A 21,218-nucleotide genomic window follows, 5' to 3' on the forward strand; every position below is an offset into this window, starting at 1 on the left:
CTGTGAAAACAAGCTTAGTATCTGTAACTACCTTGGTTTAATATCCGGTGTGTTAGTGTGTCTGTCCTTTTTGGGGCCAATTATACCCTTATAATTGGTCACTATGTGTGACTCCCTCATTTTTTTTCAAAAACAAATGTTAGGACACGGCACACTTCCCAATGAGGGACCAGTGTTGATTTACCATCCAAATGTTCCAGGATGTAAATAGCATATGGCAGCAACCTAAAGGTCGCCTAAACAAAATTAAAACTTTTTGAAATGAAAATGTCAAATGAGGTGCGTATGGGCCGCGACGGGTAAGATTTGGATGGAGTCCCCGGGTAGGACGGCTACCAATACCGTATCTCCCCTACCCGAGCGTGTTTGACCAATGGAGGGGGGTCCCCAGGCAGGGCGGGTCTCATGCCGTTTCTCCACTGCCTGAGCAACCGACAAGAACGGGCAAAAATGTAGTCATCGTGGTGGGACTGCTATAGTGATTCTATCCTTGAATCAGAAGAGCAGTTACGATCGGGCGTCTGGTGAACAGGTATCTGCTGAAGAGCTAGTTCCACTGAACAAGCGTCTGGTCTGTTGACCAGGTATCTGTAGACAAGTTGGTACCGCTGAACAAGCGGCTGGAAAAATTTACTGTAGGACGAACAACATAAAACAAACATACGAACAACATAAAACATCCTGCAGGTTCCATCAGGAAGGACAACACTTCTCCCAAGCATTTCCTTTTAACATCATCTGGACACCTCAGTTCTCGGTTGCGAACAGGGTCGCAAATGGGTTGGCGGCTTGGGAGTCCGACCCGAGGTCGTCCCCTTCTCCCAGGTGCCAAACTCTGGAGTGAATTAAGGCTGAGAGGGCTGCATGGTGTGAGTTGGGGTTGCTTTCGTCGTTGCGGACGAGTCTGTAGGAGTTGTCGCGGTGCCAATGAGTTGTGTCGAGTTGTGTGGGGACAAAGTCGGGGTCGTCCGTGTGGTTCGGTGGTCGGTGGTGGGATTTGTTTAGAAAAGTGATCATGAAGGGACCACTGGAGTCAAAATCGGAGTCGCTGGGTGTGGGTCCGGTTGCATGGGGATAGTAGGGAGGTGTGCTGTGGCTATCGCCTGAGTCACAGTCGCTGTCTCTGCTGCGGCAGTCTGTTGGCATTCCGGGGCGGAGTGTAGATTTTGGGGCTGGAGTCGAGGGCGAGTCCGTGTTTGGGCTGGACGTGGTGGGGTTTGGTCTGGTTACGTTGGCTGTGGGTGGGGTGTGGTTTGCTGCGTCAAGCATGACGTGGTGGGCGTGGTTTGACTGTGCTCCATAAGCCTTTAACTGGTTTATATGAAACCACGCAGTCTTACCATTTGGGTATTTGATTTTATATACCGATGGGCTTACTTTATCCGTAATGGAGTACGGACCCGAGTATTTTGGAGACAGGAATGTGCTGGGGTTATATACAGACAACATCACTTGTTGTCCTATATCATACTCCGTTGCATGCACTGCCTTATCAAAACAGGCCTTGCTCTGTTTCCTTTTGGTGCCCAATTTTACTGCGGCTGCTAACTGAGCCGTCTTTACATTCGCAACTAATTGCTCAACGGGTGGGTGAGGGCCGTAACTTCAGGGCTGGTCAGGTCTCAACCCAACAAATATTCTGTCCCTTTCATGGGGCGTCCGGTCATAAGGGTGTGTGGGGTGTAACCTGTGGAGGTGGAAACAGTGTTACGCAAAATCATCAGCGCGAAAGGGAGGACTGAGTCCCAAGTGGTGTTGTTCTGCTGGACCATTTTTCTGAGGGTGGTTTTTAGGGTCCGATTCATGCGCTCCACTATACCACTCGACTGTGGGTGGTACGCAATGTGGAATTTTTGGGTTATGCCAAATATCATGAGGACATTCTGCATGACCCGTCCCGTAAAGTGAGAACCTTGGTCCGATTCAATACTGCGGGGGAGTCCCCATCTTGTAAAGATGTGGTGGGTTAGGATCTTGGCTGTGGTTTTCGCGGTGTTGGTGCGGGCTGGAAATGCTTCCACCCAGTTTGTAAAAGTGTCTATGACCATATTTATAGCCATTCCTGCAAGGGGGCAATGGATCTATAAAATCAATCTGGAGGTTAGTCCAGGGGCCGTTAACGGGTCGGGTGTGGCTGAGTTGGGCCTTTTTTGCATATTTATCGGGGTTGTTCTGCGCACAGAAAAGGCAATTCTCAATGTAATGGCTTACATCTTCCTTGAGATTTGGCCACCAACAAAGCTGTTTGAGGTGGGCTGTGGTGGGATCGATTCCCTGGTGTCCATGACCATCATGGAATAAACAGATTAATTGGTTCCTATCCTGCTCAGGAACTACATGATAGGTGTGTAGCGCACAAAGACTCCGTGAGACGAATAGAGTGAAGTCGATGAGGCTTTATTAAGCGTGTCTGTTCCCCAGCAGCCCAATAGTAAACTGGCCTGCGGGGGAAGGCACCGGCTTCTTATACTTCGCCTTCAGGGCGGAGCTTGAGGTCAACGGCCAACCAGGACCCGGGATCTGTCAGCCAATGACATTAGGGCTTCCAGTCCCACATGACCCCCATTACATACTACCACAAGGTGTCCTTTAACACCACACCGTCATGTGTGGTCAGTGTATTTCTGAACCTCTCGTAGGAGGCTGGAAACTTCCCTTTCACGATCTCAGTGAGAGCGCTATCCTGCTTCTGGGCCTCTACTAGATCTTCGATCCTAGTCTGCATGACCTGAACTGCACTCACCAGCGCACTCACTGGCGCGCTTTCCGGGGGTTTCCAAAAATACCCATGTCTGGATCCTGCCTTAGCCAGTGTGTCGGCTTTCACATTTCCAGGGGGGGGAGGAACGATGGTGGCTGCTGACTTTTATAATGCCAAAAGTCCTGTCCTTGGCTTTTTGCAAAATATGGCGGAGTAATGGGGCTGAGGGGAGGGGTTTCCCATCCGCAGAAACAAATCCTCTTGTTTCCCACAGGGGCAGAAATTCTGTGAGGCTGTTGCAGACGTATAGGCTGTCTGAATATATGTCGGCTGGGCTGGGGAAGTAATCTGGGTGCTCTACAATGTACACTATGGCCGCAAGCTCTGCTGCCTGCGCGCCTAAGTGTCCGGGGAGTTTTAATGCTATCTCCTCGAGGGCGCGTCCCTGCACGTCCTCCACATAAATCCCGCAACCTGTTATGCGTTGCCCATCTAAGACTGTGGAAGATCCATCCACATAAATCCTAATAGGGTCACACATGTCCGGGTGAGGGGGGCTCTGAGATGGAGTGGCTAATTTTCTGGGGGGTGTTTTAGCTATAAAGGGGCCTGTGTTGTGGTGGGGAGAGATGATTTCACACTCATGGGGGGTTCTGGGGTACTGTAAATTGTCCGCTAAGTAGGTGTGGGTCTTTGTCCGTTTGACTGTGATGTCCCGTCCTTGCAAGAGAAGGGTCCACCTAGCAGTGCGTATTTGGCTGACGGTACCGTCCTTAAGTCGTCTGTCCAGTAAAAGTTGGGTGGGGGTGTGTTCGGTCAAAATGGTGATGGGGTTCAGTCCGGTAATGTATGAAAAGTACCGGACTGCCCAGAGAACTGCGAGCAGGTGCCTCTCACAGGCTGAAAATCCCTGCTCCACAGCATCTAAAATCCGGGAGGCATAAGCCACGGGTCTTAGCTGGTCATGCCGTTCCTGTAGGAGCACGGCTGAAAGGGTGCGGTCTGTGGTCGCTACCTCTATGGCGTAAGGGGAAAGCGGGTCTGGAACTTGTAGTGTGGGGGCAGTTATGAGCGCCTGTTTTAATGATTCCACAGCATCCGTATGCTGCGGAAGCCATTCCCAGGGGGCTCCTTTCTTTAGGAAATCTGAGAGGGGCGCTGCCTTGCTGGCGAAACCGTCAATGTGGTTTCGGCAGTAGCCAACCAGTCCTAAAAATGACCGGAGGGCTGAAACGTTCTGGGGAAGGGGCAATTTAGCGATTGAGTCAATTCTTTTATGCTCGATCTCGCGTTTGCCATGTGTGATAATTGTACCCAAATATACCACTTCTTCCAATAACTGGGCCTTTTTGGGATTTAGTTTACATCCAATTGACTGTAACAATTCCAGGAGTTAGGACAGAAGCTCCATGTGCTCTTCCTTTGTGTCTGTCTGCAGTAGTAGATCGTCTACATACTGTACCAGACATTCGGGGCGAGAACATTCTGCTAGTCCATTTGCCAGCTGTCGGTGGAAAATGGAGGGGGAGTTGTGGAAGCCTTGTGGCAGGCATGTCCACGTGTACTGCTGTGCTCGGAAAGTGAAGGCAAATTTATACTGGCACGCCTTTGCCAATGGAATGGACCAGAATCCATTACTGACATCCAAAACCGTGAAATATCGGGAATTGAGTCCCTGTTTGAGCATGGTCTCGGGACTTGTTGCTACGGTGGGGGCTGCTGCGGGGGTGACTTTATTGAGTTCCCGATAATCAATGGTCAAGCGCCATGATCCGTCGGGCTTTCTCACTGGCCAAATCGGGGCATTATTAGTTGAGGCTACCGATCTTAGTACGCCCTGCTCTAATAAGCTCTCTATAACCTTTAGGATTTCTCCCTCTGCTTCTAGGGGGAATCCGTACTGCTTTTGGGGTCTAGGGTCCGGTCCTGTTATTTGTATGGAGCCAGTCATCCATCCACAGTCGTGCTTGTGGGTCGCGAATGCTGCCCTGTTCTTTTGCAGGACTGCCCTAACCTGTCGGTCCGTGCTGAGTATGGTGGGGTTGAACCAGAACTCGCCTACTGCGCTAATTTTGTTCATATAGTCCCCTATGTTTTTTTTTTAAAATATATTTTATTGAAGTTTTTCAAACAAAGATTTTCCGTTTTTACAACTTAATAAAGGAATATACATTAAACGTTATTTAGATAATATATTAAACTAACAACAGATGGAAAAAGGAATAAACAAAGAGCAAATATCAACAACCAACTAAGAAAAAAAAACCAAGAACACGGATTAATCGCCCTGTGTAGAACCTTAAATTGAATCAGGCTAAGCCTGGCACACGAGAATGAGGAATTTACCCTACTTAGGGCATCTGCCCACAGCCCCTCCTCAATCTCTTCCCCCAGCTCCTCTTCCCATTTTCCCTTCAGCTCCTCTACCATCGCCTCCCCCTCGTCTCTCATCTCCCTGTATATTTTGGACACTTTACCTTCTCCAACCCTTGCCCCCGAAATCACTCTATCCTGGACCCCTTGCGTCGGGAGACACGGAAATTCCCTCACCTGTTGCCTCGTAAATGCCCTCACTTGCATGTACCGGAAAGCATTCCCTGGTGGCAGCTTATATTTTTCTTCCAATGCTCCCAAACTCGCAAACGTCCCGTCCACAAACAGGTCCTTCAGCTTCCTAATTCCTGCTCGCTGCCAACATTGAAATCCCCCATCTATCCTCCCCGGGACGAACCTGTGGTTATTCCTTATCGGGGACCACACCAAGGCACTCGTCACTCCCCTATGTCGTCTCCACTGCCCCCAGATCTTCAAGGTCGCCACCACTGGGTTTGTGGTGTACCTTTTCGGAGAGAACGGTAGCGGCGCCGTCGCCAGCACTTTTAAGCTTGTTCCCTTACAGGACGCCATCTCCAACCTTTTCCACGCCGCACCTTCTTCTTCCCTCATCCACTTACAGACCATCGATACATTGGCGGCCCAATAGTAGTCACTCAGACTCGGCAGTGCCAACCCCCCTCTGTCCCTACTGCGCTGCAGGAACCCCCTCTTTACCCTCAGGATCTTTCCCGCCCACACAAAGCTCATAATGCTCCTGTCTATTTTTTTGAAGAAGGCCTTTGTAATCAGGATGGGGAGGCACTGAAACACGAAAAGGAACCTCGGGAGGACCACCATTTTAACCGCCTGTACTCTGCCCGCCAATGACAGGGGCACCATATCCCACCTCTTAAAGTCCTTTCCGTCTGCTCTACCAATCGCGTCAGGTTAAGTTTATGTAGGGTTCCCCAGTTCCTGGCCACCTGAATCCCCAGGAACTCAGGAGCCTCAGCCCTTGACTCTGTCCAACAGGTATGAGGCACTTGCTCCCTGTGTGGATGGCGAACAGGGTTGCAGGAAGGATGAGTCAGCTGACCAAGGCACCATGGTTCAGCAGGCCATTCAAGGGGAGGGAGTAAATAGGCAAGTTGTAGTTGTAGGGGTTTCTATTATCAGGGGGATAGATAGTATCCTTTGTGAGCAGGATAAAGAGTCGCGCATGGTATGTTGCCTGCCCGGTGCTAGGGTGCGGGACATCTCTGACCGGCTTGAAAGGATACTGGAGAGGGAGAGGGAGGATCCAGTTGTTGTGGTCCATTTCGGTACCAACAACATAGGCAAGTCTAGGAAAGAGGACCTGTTTAGAGATTATAAAGATCTAGGATTCAAATTAAAAAACAGGTCCTCAAGGGTCATAATCTCCGGATTACTGCCCGAGCCATGTGCAAATTGGCATAGTGAGGCAAGAATAAGGGAAGTTAACACGTGGCTGAAAGAGTGGTGTGGGAATGAGGGGTTCCTTTTCATGGGACACTGGCATCAGTTTTGGGACAGGGGGGACCTATACCGTTGGGATGGTCTCCACCTGAACCGAGCTGGGACCAGTGTTCTGGCGAAAAGACTAAATAGGGTGGTCAATAGGACTTTAAACTAAAGATTGGGGGGGGGAAGGGAAAGTCAGGGAACCAAGAGGTGAAGTAATCAGTGGGAAGCGTAGCTGCTTAGGAATACAAAAAAGCACGAAAAGACAACTCAGAAGAGGTTACAATAGTCCCCATCCCACAAAATATGACACAGTGTATGGAAAGGCTCAGTAAACCAAGGTCCACCACACTAAGAAAACAAAAAGGGACGGTCAATAGAGAATTAAAGGTGCTATATTTAAATGCGCGCAGTGTACGGAACAAGGTAGATGAGCTTGTGGCCCAGATTGTGACTGGCAGGTATGATGTGGTAGACATCACAGAGACGTGGTTGCAGGGGGTTCAGGACTGGCATTTAAACATCCAGGGATTCACAACCTATCGAAAAGACAGAGAGGTGGGCAGAGGGGGCGGGGTTGCCTTGTTAATTAGGAATGAAATTAAATTAATAACACTAAACGACATGGGGTCGGATGATGTGGAGTCTGTGTGGGTAGAGTTGAGGAACCACAAAGGCAAAAAAAACATAATGGGAGTTATGTACAGGCCTCCTAACAGTGGTCAGGACCAGGGGCACAAGATGCACCACGAAATAGAAAGTGCATGTCAGAAAGGCAAGGTCACAGTGATCATGGGGGACTTTAATATGCAGGTGGACTGGGTAAATAATACTGCCATGGGACCCAAGGAAAGGGAATTCATTGAATGTTTACAGGAGGGCTTTTTGGAACAGCTTGTGATGGAGCCCACGAGGGGACAGGCCATTCTGGACTTAGTGTTATGTAATGAGCCAGACTTGATTAAAGATCTTAAAGTAAGGGAGCACTTAGGAGGCAGTGATCATAATATGGTCGAATTCAATCTCCAATTTGAAAGAAAGAAGGTAGAATCGGATGTGAAGGTGTTACAGTTAAATAAAGGTAACTACAGGGGCATGAGGGAGGAACTGACGAAAATCGACTGGGAGCAGAGCCTAGTGGGAAAGACAGTAGAACAGCAATGGCAGGAGTTTCTGGGAGTAATTGAGGACACAGTACAGAGGTTCATCCCAAAGAAAAAAAAGGTTATCAGAGGGGGGATTAGGCAGCCATGGCTGACAAAGGAAGTTAGGAAATGCATCAAAGCAAAAGAGAAAGCCTATAATGTGGCAAAGAGTACTGGGAAGTCAGAAGATTGGGAAGGCTACAAAAACAAACAGAGGATAACAAAGAGAGAGATAAGGAAAGAGAGGATCAAATTTGAAGGTAGGCTAGCCAGTAACATTAGGAATGATAGTAAAAGTTTCTTTAAATACATTAAACACAAACGGGAGGCAAAAGTTGACATTGGGCCGCTCCAAAATGACGCTGGTAATTTTGTGATGGGAGACAAGGAAATAGCCGAGGAACTGAATAAGAACTTTGCGTCAGTCTTCACAGTAGAAGACATGAGTAATATCCCAACAATTCCGGAGAGTCAGGGGACAGAGTTGAATATGGTAGCCATCACAAAGGAGAAAGTGCTAGAGAAACTAAGAGGTCTAAAAATTGATAAATCTCCGGGCCCAGATGGGCTACATCCTAGAATTCTAAAGGAGATAGCTGAAGAAATAGTGGAGGCGTTGGTGATGATGTTTCAAAAGTCACTGGAGTCCGGGAAAGTACCAGAGGATTGGAAAATCGCTGTTGTAACCCCCCTGTTCAAGAAGGGAACAAGGAAAAAGATGGAAAATTATAGGCCAATTAGCCTAACCTCGGTTGTTGGCAAGATTCTAGAATCCATTGTTAAGGATGAGATTTCTAAATTCTTGGAAGTGCAGGGTCGGATTAGGACAAGTCAGCATGGATTTAGTCAGGGGAGGTCTTGCCTGACAAACCTGTTAGAGTTCTTTGAAGAGATAACAAATAGGTTAGACCAAGGAGAGCCAATGGATGTTATCTATCTTGACTTCCAAAAGGCCTTTGATAAGGTGCCTCACGGGAGACTGCTGAGTAAAATAAGGGCCCATGGTATTCGAGGCAAGGTACTAACATGGATTGACGACTGGCTGTCAGGCAGAAGGCAGAGAGTTGGGATAAAAGGTTCTTTTTTGGAATGGCAACCGGTGACGAGTGGTGTCCCGCAGGGTTCAGTGTTGGGGCCACAGCTGTTCTCTTTATATAATAACGATCTAGATGACGGGACTGAGGGCATTCTGGCTAAGTTTGCCGATGATACAAAGATAGGTGGAGGGGCAGGTAGTATGGAGGAGGTGGGGAGGCTGCAGAAAGACTTAGACAGTTTAGGAGAGTGGTCCAAGAAATGGCTGATGAAATTCAACGTGGGCAAGTGCGAGGTCTTGCACTTTGGAAAAAAGAATAGAGGCGTGGACTATTTTCTAAATGGTGACAAAATTCATAATGCTGAAGTGCAAAGGGACTTGGGAGTCCTAGTCCAGGATTCTCTAAAGGTAAACTTGCAGGTTGAGTCCGTAATTAAGAAAGCAAATGCAATGTTGTCATTCATCTCAAGAGGCTTGGAATATAAAAGCAGGGATGTACTTCTGAAGCTTTATAAAGCATTAGTTAGGCCCCATTTAGAATACTGTGAGCAATTTTGGGCCCCATACCTCAGGAAGGACATACTGGCACTGGAGCGGGTCCAGTGGAGATTCACACGGATGAACCCAGGAATGGTAGGCCTAACATACGATGAACGTCTGAGGATCCTGGGATTATATTCATTGGAGTTTAGGAGGTTGAGGGGAGATCTAATAGAAACTTACAAGATAATGAATGGCTTAGATAGGGTGGATGTAGGGAAGTTGTTTCCATTGACAGGGGAGACTAGGACCCGGGGGCACAGCCTTAGAATATAAGGGAGTCACTTTAGAACAGAGATGAGGAGAAATTTCTTCAGCCAGATTGTGGTGGGTCTGTGGAATTCATTGCCACAGAGGGCGGTGGAGGACGGGACGTTGAGTGTCTTTAAGACAGAAGTTGATAAATTCTTGATTTCTCGAGGAATTAAGGGCTATGGAGAGGGAGCGGGTAAATGGAGTTGAAATCAGCCATGATTGAATGGTGGAGTGGACTCGATGGGCCGAATGGCCTTACTTCCACTCCTATGTCTTATGGTCTTATGGTCTTTCCATCCACACCCGGGGGGACTCCTTCCTTTGTCACCTCACACTGGGTTTGGTCGCAAAGAATCTCCGTTGGGGCTCCCGATAAGAGCCCAAAAGTCCGTTGAAACGGGAGGTGCCGAAACGTGCGGCTTAGCTGGTCATCGCCGCAACCGGAAGTCATAGTCCCCTATGTTGAGCGTTGCCGGGGCTCTAGCGGATTTCGCCATCTTCCAGACACACTGGTTGACTGGATCGAAAGATAGGCGGTGGGAATTCATAAAGTTGATTCCCAGAATGTGTTCTGCTGTGTGGGGCAGGTCGACTAAAACTACGGGGTGTTTTGTGGTAATGTTTCCTATTTGAATGGGTACAGGGGCTGATGTGTCCCTGCTGTGAGTGGCCTGTGAAGCCGCTGAGGGTCATAGTGGCTGTACTGGGCCACGTGTCCTGACAAAGGGTGGAGGAATTTAAGGTGGTGCGGGACCCTCCTGTGTCTCAAAGAAACTCGATAGGCTGTCCCCGAATTTTCGCTGCGACTACGGGTCGTCCTGACCTATCCCAAAGGGTATCGCAGACCCAACTGGGGGAGCCTGTACACCGTCAGTCCGTTCCGGTCAAGTCCGTCTGATCCGAACGGGCGCTAACGCTATGTACGCGCTCTGCCTTTTTCTTACTGAGAGTGCCTGTTTGTTGGGCTCTCAGTGGCTTTTTAGGGGCATTGCACTCTTTTGAAAAATGTCCCAACTGTCCTCAGTTGTAACATTCTTGCGGTTTTGTTGGGGAGCTGTTCTTTCCCTCATTTATCCAGGCGGGGTTGTGAGGTGTGGCTTTTACTTTCCTGCATGTCTGCGGCGGCTTGCTTTTCCTCGGTGGTTTTAACGGCGGGTCGATTGTGAACAGACTGCTCCCAAACGCGGGACAATCTTTTAACCACCCACTTCTCGTTATGAGCCTCCTCCGAGGGATCATAACTACTACAGGCATTCTGTCCTGCCTCTGTGGCATGGGAGATAAGGGTGCGGGTCCATTTGGCCATATTGTCTGGGGACAAATGGGCACGGTCTACATTTCCGAAAACGGCTTCAAAGTGAATCCACAAGCGTCCTGCGAACGCTGTGGGGTGTTCAGACTTCTTCTGCCTACACTTATTTAGGCCATCAACGGGGTCACCCTGGTTATACCCGATCGCATCCAGGATCGCGGTATGCATTTCTGCAAGGGTGTCTCCTCCTACGTTCTGTGGACCGGGAAGGGCTGCTGCTACCGATGGATCCAAACTTAGAACCATGAGCTTTACATGCTCTCTCTCATCCAGGACGTACATGTGCGCCTGGCGTCTAACTGTGGCAAAGAACTGGTGGGGGTCTGAGCTGGGGAGGAACGGTGTGATCTTCTCGCATGCGTCCCGTAATCGGGTCACTGTCAAGGGGGTGGAATATCGATATGCCCCATCGTCCGGTGTGGCTGTGCGGAGGGTGGTTACAGGGTTCATTGGAGCCTGAACTACCTGCTATGTGGGGGGTTGGGGTGCTTTTCTCCTTTGGGTCTTTTCCTGCGCACATGTTCCCTGAACATATCTCTGCGCTGTTTCCTGTAATTCTTCCCAATCAGGGCCGTCTTCCTGGTCTAATTTTTCCCCAAAGGTTTCTTGAAATCCCTTTTGGACAGAAAGCAGTGATTGCAGGTCTGCAATTTGCTTCCGGCACTTCGCATGGTCTATGGTGTCTGCCTTTGTTCTGTAGTTGCAGCGTGGAGCGCTCTCAAGGCTGCCTTGAGATCACTACATTGCTTCTGTAGCGTCTCCACCTGCTTCTCTGTCTCTTTCTTTACCAGGACTGCACGCTGCGTGTCCTGATAAGCCTTTTCGTACTGGGACTGGAAACTACTCAAATGCGCCAGACAAGACTGGTGACCCCGTTTGGCGTCAGCCACCTCTTCGTCCTTTGCTGCCAATTTCCTCCTTAACTCTAAATTCTCTTTCTCAACCTCGCATACATCGACTTTACTCATGCGATGTATGCCCTCCACTTCTTTGCGGAGCGTCCTGACGACCTCCTCTGTGCCTCGCAATTGTGCCAGACAGGACACTATTGCCATCGGCTTGCGAGCTTTTGTTAAATTCTTTTTGTGGATTTCACTCATGTTCTCCCACCAAGTATGCTCTATACTTCCGGGACCTGAGTCGTCATTATTACAGAAATCATTCCACATGGGCCATCCTTTGCCCTTGAGGTATTTCCGAATTTCCTCTTCCCAAGTGGGGCACTGTCCCACTCTACTGCTGCTGGTCGCTGCGACCGCAAATTCCTCGGGGTTCATGAGACGTTGCATTGCCTGCATGGCCATCTCTCCTATCTGCTTGCTTCGGTTAAATTTGGAACATGGGGCTAAGGTGGTGTCGTAGATGCGGGTACGGCTTGCGCTAATTTCCGAAAATACAGACTTCCGACAGTTTTGACGCAACAAAAATTTATCAGTTTTACCATATAGCCCTGTTAGTTTTGCATGCATACACACACATCCGAATTGTGAATTATTAATCAGAACCGCTTGAACTCTTGTGGTTTTTTTGTTTCCAATTGGATTCTAATTCAAATTTCTTGAGTTCTCCCGGGGAGGTTTTCCACTTCTAGATCGGGTCCCGTCAGGATGTCGCCAAAATGTTGCTCTTATTAACCTTAGTTTTATTAGCTCTAATTCTGTCACCTTTGCTCACGAGTCGCCAGGTATCTTTCTGATACCGCCACGTGGTTCAAGCTCAAGTAATGATTAATAATACAGCACACCGCTTAGTAAATGTTAAATCAATGATCATTTATTATATACAGCAATAAATACTTACACAATAATACTACCTCTAGACTATTACCTACCACTAAAGGCCAATACTTAACTTTGGTGATGGCCCACCAGGTCAGGGAAACGAATGGCTTATCGAATTGGGTCTGGTCTGCGGGATTCAAAAAGGCTGATACGGGTCGATAGTCTGGAACACCTATCAGGTAGCGATCGCTGGAGTAACACTTACTTGTTCTTGCGTCGAAGGGTCTCGAAGGTTGCGAGTAGGAGAAGAAGGGTCGATCTGAACTTGGCCCCTATCTTTATAGTTCCCAGAGGCTCCCCGCCTCTCGGGGCGGACCTTGACCCTGGTCCCAAGTGATTGGACTTGGTCTCAATCACTGGGTTCGATATGCTCCAATAATGGGACGATTCCTTGATCGGGGGGTGGTCGTTCACCTTTCTTTGTCTCGGCCACTGCTGGCGCCGAGAGGTCTGGATCGGCTTTCAATTGTTAATTTGTAGCAATTGTTCCCGGGGATCGCCGATTAAACTGCAGATGGCTGGGTTGATGTGCTGCTAATGGTTGCAGGTATCGGTCTGGGCCGACTTCCCCAGAGCCGAATACACTGTTCTGTCTGCAGCTGTCCGTTTGTGCCCTGTTGGCTGATTTTCCCATCAGCCTTTTTAGTTCGCCATTTTACATTGGAGTTTGGCCAAATTAATCGGGAATCAGCCATTTTAGGTGGCTACAGTAGTTTCCCTCGTTGATGAAGAGCCCACTATTGCCAGTTTTTGCAATCATCTCACTTCAAGTTTCTTTTCTTTTGACGATACATATGAACTCTTTCACTGAAACTTGGCTTATCACCTCCATTTTGATCTTTTTCTCGCCCCTGGCCCAATAATGGTTGCATGACTATTTATGGGATGATTTAGTCAGCATTTTAATCAATTTAAATGAACAATAGGCCGTGTCTTCAGTTTAATACCTTTTTTAAAAAACGACTATTACATTTTATTTACAAAAATGGAGCATCACAAAAGTTTACTTCTTCCAGGTGAAGAGAGTAGAGTTGTTTGACAAATGTTTAATTTCCATTTTGTACCGCATTAGAGTGCCCTCATGCTCCTTTTGTAATTTAGTCCAGCTTGATGAAGTCTATGTCCGCAGTGTATTGTCTGAAGCACTGGCAGCGTATGTTGAGGCCGCATTTCCGGATCAGGTCGTGTTGGTTCACATAGACTCGGTATGAACGGGAGCCCTGCCAAATTTCCTGGGGCGAGACCAGTAAAGCTGCTGATGACCCATGGCAACCAGACACAGAAAGAGGGAGGTGGGGCCGCACACACATTCTTCAACCCAGTTTGATGCCTTTTAACACTCATTGCACTTTAACTAAAATGCATCCTTCTCTGTATCTCAGGACTCAAAACTACTGGGGTTTCTTTGAAACACATTGGTATGAAAGCTTGCTAGTTTCCCTGCTTTGAAATTGCAAGGTATTGGTATCTTTTAGTTGTACAGCTCTTTAAATTTAGCAGTATCCTATGCCCTTCAGCTCTCCCAATTTGCTAGCTCCCAAAGTGAACCAAACATTCGGTTGTTCTCAAAGATTCATCTAGGGTCAAAACACCACAGGTCAAATGGATTTAATTCTCAAACTGAGAAACGTCTGGTTGAATTTATGTTGAATTGGAAAATACAACCTTCTGACTCGTGTAGTAAATACTAATGACTACTCTGTATCCAAAAAGCAATTGGACTGTTATAACCCTGCATGGGACACATCCAGCTGGGGATGATTGTTCCCTGGTGCTGACTGGGTTGTGAGTTAACCAACACTAGTACAACAGATCAGCTGACAGAAAGGAATGCGGACCCTAAGATGTGTAACTGGGTCCGATGTAAATGATGCTGAATAAATGTTTTTCTCATGACTTTTTTCGGGCTCCCCTTTGCCATTTACGTCATGGACCAATTTATTCAATGAAGCGTGGAGACATGTTTGATGTGCAAAAATTATTTAAAAGAAGAGAACATGCTTTTCTTAGCCCATTGAAAATGGATCAGTTAGTAGCTGAGACTATTGGTGAGATGTGGAGAGTAATGAGAGTTCTTGGTGATGTGTGACTCATCAGAGCCAAGGCGATAGCCACCCACCCCCGAATCGAAGAGGCTAACCTGACACCCATGTGTGGGGAAATGGGAGAGATTGAGGACTAGCACAGTACAAATATATCAAGACCCGCTTTATTTACTGCCAATGATCAGAAAAAGGTTCCATGTTCGAAGAATAGAACCGCTTCCAGCAGTGTCCGGGCGTCACAGTGGCACTGTGGTTAGCACTGCGGCCTTACAGTTCCAGGGACCCGGGTTCAATTCTGACCTCGAGCGACTGTCTGTGTGGAGTATGTACGTTCTGCCCATGTCTGCATGGGTTTCCTCCGGGTGCCCCCATTTCCTCCCACAGTCCAAAGATGTGCAGGTTAGGTGGGTCATTCACGCTATAGTGCCCCTTAGTATCCAAAAGGTTTGTTGGGGTTACTGGGTCGCAGGGATAGGGTGGAGGCATGGGCTAAGAGGGTGCTCTTTCCAAGGGCCGGTGCAGACTCGATGGGCCGAATGGCCTCCTACTGCACTGTAAATTTTATTCCATGATTCTAAACAGAGGAATGTGTGTTTAGTCAATTTTGCCCAGGGAAATCGAATGAGATGAGGAAATCCAAGCACTTTCATGCCCTAACCATCAGCCTCTCTGGAGAAGGAGATAAATTATTGGTTCCTTGCAATTTGAGCATCTATCACCTGCCAGATGGTAATGTGGACAGACACTGACTGATGTTGCTGATTCCAACCTGTTGCACCCTTGAATGAGTGAGTGTGCAGTGTAGAGGTTTGTAGGCCATTGTAACCTTGCCATCGGTGTCTGCCCTTGGTGTTTGACTCCCAGTTCCGATCACGTAGGTTAGTTGCTGCCTTCCTGCTGAAACGCAGCCTCCTCACACACTCTTCCCATGTTATCTTCCGATATGACATTTTGTTCCGGAGAACTTGCATCCTGTGAGGCCTCCTGTGCCCTTGCGTTCTTTCTGTGGCAGCCACAATGGGAATTCAAGCATTGTTTTGAATTTTCCCAGTACTACTGCATTTAATGAAGTATAAGTGCATCTGCAGCTAAAAGTCAGTCTCCGACGACTCCCCAGTATCAAAAACATCCCTAATCCTACCATGGAGCCAAAAAAATTGTTTTACAACTCTCAGCCTAAAATGACCATCCAGAGATTCCCTTAATTGAGGTAAAGATGCCCTGAAATTACGGCCTGCTTTCTAAGTGTTTGCATTATGTTTTCTGGGCTAAGAATAATCAAATGGTCACTGCACCTCGGGTACACTTCCAGGGTTGGAACGTCCCATCGAGAATTTGGTATTTGGATGACTTTTAATTGGTTGAAAAATTAGCAAAACTGTGTTAGATTTGTACTCCAGCATCTTTATTTCAGCAAGAGAATATGATGTATTTAACTTTAAAGAATATTATAACATACAAGGCGCACCTACACATCTGATGCAATTGTTTCTTCAGGATAATGGCAATGGTTGGTGTCAAGGTATTAACTCCAATGGAGAGTGTGGACTGTTCCCAGGCCAAAATGTTGAGGTAAGAAGCAGGAAAATTTAGTACCAATTATGAAAAATTATAATTGAACACAAAGCCTAGCCAAGTAAGTAACCCCAAAATACTTAATTGCCTGAGTCCCTGGTCTTTCTAATCTTTACATCTTTTTCTTGGTGAATCACAATTCAATACTTGGTATTTTTCATTATCTGTGCATTGTTACGACTCAGTAGAATAACAGCAGACATTGAAAGTAAAATCATTTGCACACGTCAGACCATACGATTATTGGTTGTTTCATTATTAGGTAGGTTCTTTTAAACAGGAGACAAAAATTGTAAAATATATCTTTTCAGCAGAAACCAGTTCTAATTAAGAAATGGATTATTGAAGGTGTATAAATTCATTAAGATAATTTCCTATAATTATCCATGCAGATTATTATAAAAGTGACTTTGTAAGTAATCTGTAGAATTGCGTGACTAGTCTCCATGCAGAGTATGATCTAAAATGAGGGGGAAAAGGGGGAACTGTAAATATCCACATGCCACTTCCCCACAACAATGTAGCCAAGAAAAGTAATTTAGTGAATGAGTCATTTTTCTGTAATTGTCTTCCCATTCATTTTGTTCTTCTTTGGTAAGACTTAATTGTCAGTATGTCTGCCTCCAGTGCTCTTTCTCATTCATCGTGCCTCTCTTCCTTCTTCTCTGTTAAACCTCAGCTCTCGCTCTCTCTCCCCTTTGGCCCATCGAGTTTGCACCGACCCTCCGAAAGAGCACTCTACCTAGGCCCACACCCCCGCCCTATCCCTGCAATCCCACCTAACCTGTACATCTTTTGACTGTGGGCGGAAACCGGAATACCAAGAGAAAACCCGCGGAGACGTGGGGAGAATGTGCAAACTCCACACACAGTCATCCAAGGCCGGAATTGAACTTGGGTCCCTGGCGCTGTGAGGCAGCAGTGTGCCACTGTGCTCCCAAAGTTCTCTTGATTCAGGAACATTCCTTTAGATTGGAACATTGTGCACATTGCTATTTACCTAAAGTGAGAGAGGGGAACTGTGGAATTATAGACCAGAGAAATTGCTCAAGTGAATAATTAAGCATAGGTTGAATGACCACCTTGGAAATTTGCAGCTGATCAGAGAGAGCCAGCACAGTCCTTTAACAGGTAAATTATCCCTGATGAAACTGTTCAAATGTTTTAAAGAGGTGATGAAAATATTGGACAGGGGCAAATTTGTATAAACACTGTGGATACTATTCTATTTAAATGGACTTCCAGAAGGCATTTGATAAAGTCCCATCTAAGAGTGTGTTGTCTATAGTTAAATCTCAAAGAATTTAAAGGAAATTAGTGATTTGTTTAAGAAATTGACTGACTGGCATTTTGCAGGACAAGTGCCACTCGGAGTCCAGAGTTGGTTAAAATTAGGGAATTTTTATGACCAGTATGCAGGGGAATGCTTCAGTGAACCGAAGCATCTCAAATAATAGGTACAATAACATACATTTATACACAATAGTTACAGCTGGCTGCTTGACTGAGCATGTTTTTCTGCACGTGGCCCTCATGTGTCCCTCGTAAGCACATGCTATCATATTCTCGCAGACTGGCAGCACGGTGGCACAGTGGTCAGCACTTTGGCTTCACAGCGCCAGGGTCCCAGGTTCGATTCCCGGCTGGGTCACTGTCTGTGTGGAGTCTGCACGTTCTCCCTGTGTCTGCGTGGGTTTCCTCCGGGTGCTCCGGTTTCCTCCCACAAATCCCGAAAGACGTGCTGTTAGGTCATTTAGACATGGGGCTGCTTTAGCACAGTGGGCTAAACAGCTGGCTTTAGCACAGTGGGCTAAACAGCTGGCTTGTAAAGCAGAACAAGGCCAGCAACGCGGGTTCAATTCCCGTACCAGCCTGCCCGAACAGGCGCCGGAATGTGGTGACTAGGGGCTTTTCACAGTAACTTCACTGAAGCCTACTTGTGACAATAAGCGATTTTCATTTCATTTTCATTTTCATTTCTCCCTCTGTGTACCCGAACAGGTGCTGGAATGTGGCGACAAAGGGCTTTTCACAGTAACGTCATTGCAATGTAAGCCTTCTTGTGACAATAAAGATTATTAATTATTAGTTTAAAAAGCAGAATGGAAAAAGCAGAAAACAGCTTGGGCTATCGGCTACAGTAACTTCATCTCTGTACACATATAGAAACGCAACAGAGATGTGTAGGACAAGGGTTGTGGTGTAATAATACAGCGAAAGAGGCAGCTTTCATGAATACAACTTACTTTAGAACTTATATTAATCATATTGACTGATTTATTCCCCACCTCAATCCCTACTATTGGCATTATATCTGACCCATGTGGACACTATTCACCTGACTGGACTCCAGGCTGATATAGTTGTCCAGGGATCTGGCTGGACTGCTGTGGACATTAAGTCCTTGGTTCTATTTGCATCCTAATTTGCAGTTCTCTCATGGCTTTGCTGGACATCCAGGTGATATCCACCTGGAACTGGGACATGAGTAGCCAGAATGAGCACTATAAAATCATCACCATATTCCTTCTCTCAAGGTAGTGCTGAGGCAGCAATTGTGGCATAGCCCCAGTTTGACATTGTTACCATTGCAAAGGGTGTGAAATCATCACCCTTTGGTAACAACAAATGCAGATGCTGATGATCAGGATGAAAGCTGAAGTGGCAGCTAATTCGGTCTGATTCTAATATTGCATGTGACCTGCCACAGTGCTAGCACTCTCAGAGTCCCTGAATGCCCTGGCCTTCCCTTTGCCTAAATCCACTTGCACTCTCCCCTTCACCGTAACCTACTGACTCCGATCAATATAGCTTCGAACTGTCAGTAGGACCTTTTTAACTGCTTCTTGAAATGCTCTTCCTGGCGTGTTGTCCTCATTTAACTTGCCACCCCACCATTGGCTGAAAATCCCACCCGTCAGAGTTCTCCCTGCAAGGTGGAAACCTCCCAGGGTGAGTCGGAAACTTGTATGAAGACTGAATGTATTGTTATTCCTACAGCCCAATCCTCTGTAGAGGTCATTGCCACAAAAAAAGACATGTTGAAGCTTTTTGTCTTGCACTCATCAAGACACATGATGAGAATACCCTGGAGGGCCTGTTTGATGCTGGTGATTTTTGCTGTTTGATTTTTGCCGTACCTCAATCCTGTCCCATAGGTACTATTGTTTGGGTTGTGTGTGACCTTGAGGTGATCTTACCTGATATCCACAATAGGTTTCTTTATCCACTCTCAGCTCCTCCATTAGGTAGTCATATATATTGCCCAGGATGCAGACAGGTGCTTGTTTTGATGTGCACGGTGATGTCTGCCGGCCTCTTATTGACAGAAATAGAACATGTCATAAACCTTAACCTGAGACCAGTGTTTCCACCTACTGTCCCCTAGCATATCCAAACGTACGCAACGCACTACCTTTACCATTAATCTGAGCCATACTTAGGTGGTTGAAGCTCAGTTCCCTCTCTCGCCCTGTTAGCAGCTTCTTGTTGCTATGTTACTTCCACTTTCATGCTCTGGAAGTTACCTGTGAAATGGATTATTTGGTCAGAAACCATTTGCAGGGGAACTTCCCACCTGCAAACATCACCTTGTTCAGTGATGTGCTTTATTCTTTTGCAGGATCTTTGTTAACTTCTGGACTATTAGCATATACGTAATAAGTCGTATACGTAATTAAAACAACAGACTATGTGTCGGTTTAAGATTCTCCAGCTCTCCCTTTACCAGTATCCATCGTGTTGATAATCCTTATTAAATGTTATTTAGTTTTAGCCTTCAATTGTCACAACCAAAATTCCTTTCATTTCAATATCACTCCTATGACCATTACCATCTATCATTTTAAAATCATAGAATCATAGAATTTACAGTGCTGAAGGAGGCCATTCGGCCCATCGAGTCTGCACCGGCCCTTGGAAAGAGCACCCTCCCCAAGCCCACACATCCACCCTATCCCTGTAACCTCACCTTACCTTTTTTGCACGCTAAGGACAATTCAGCATGGCCAATCCACCTAACCTGCACATCTTTGGACTGTGGGAGGAAACCGGAGCACCCGGAGGAAACCCAAGCAGACACGGGGAGAAAGTGCAAACTCCACACAGACAGTGACCCAAGCCCGGAATCGAACCTGGGACTCTGGAGCTGTGAAACAACAGTGCTAACCATTGTGCTACCCTGCCGCCCTGTTTTTTGCTGTTCAGGCCATGTCCGAAGAGACTCCGGCGGTCAGTTCGTCCTAACTAAACACGGGTGATATAAAATCATCAATATTCACTGTCAGCTGTCTGCAGGGACTTTCCTTTAATTGGAGCATTCAGTGGATCCTGTTGTGACGCCAAGTTGTTCAGGATAAATGCCACTCTGAATCTGGTGATGGTTACGGTTAGGAAACCTTCATTCGAAGCATGCAGGCAAATGCTTCAACCAACCAAAGCATCTCAAAGAGTATTTGCAATAACATATATTAATACACAATACATGTTCATCCGGCCATCTGTGTTTTGTCTGCTCATGGACTTCATGCGCCCCTTGTAATCATGTGCTATCATATTCTCGCAGACAGGCAGGCTAGAAAACCGAAAACAGCTCAGACTTATCAGCTACAGTAACTTCATCTCTGTACACATATAGAAAAGCAACAGCAGATGTGTAGGCCTAGGGCTCTGATGGAAAAAATACATTGAGAGCGGCAGATTCCACGAATATAACTCCCTTTTTTACTTGTATTAATCGCATTAACCCTTATTCTCCACATCAGGCATAAGACAATGTCGGGCTAATGAACAGAATTTCTAATTAGCAGGATTTGAGTAATCGTGTCCTTCCAGGGTCTGTGTTGGGCCTTAGCTATTCAATGTAATTATTAACAATTTACTATTATATGTTGGTAAAAGTCAAATTGTTGAAGTTAATTTTGTAGGAAGAATTTAAGGGTCGATTTTAACATTGGTAATATTTTTGAGGGGTTGACATGCATACTTGATTTGGACCCACACAGCATCTTGTACATGCAACGGTACAAGAT

General features: G+C 46.7%; 1 protein-coding gene and 1 pseudogene across 1 annotated transcript in view; one reads left to right on the forward strand and one right to left on the reverse strand.

Annotated features, from left to right (window-relative positions):
- LOC140427776 (sorting nexin-9-like) overlaps positions 1-21,218 on the forward strand; it is a 169,236-nt gene that overhangs the window by 24,378 nt on the left and 123,640 nt on the right. The window contains exon 2 of the mRNA XM_072513416.1: positions 16,111-16,185. Within this exon, the coding sequence (XP_072369517.1) occupies positions 16,111-16,185 (75 nt within the window). The remainder of the gene's footprint in view (positions 1-16,110; positions 16,186-21,218) is intronic.
- LOC140428733 (small ribosomal subunit protein uS14-like) lies at positions 13,666-13,835 on the reverse strand (annotated as a pseudogene).

This window comes from Scyliorhinus torazame, chromosome 8, assembly GCF_047496885.1.
Source record: "Scyliorhinus torazame isolate Kashiwa2021f chromosome 8, sScyTor2.1, whole genome shotgun sequence".
NCBI lineage: Eukaryota > Metazoa > Chordata > Chondrichthyes > Carcharhiniformes > Scyliorhinidae > Scyliorhinus > Scyliorhinus torazame.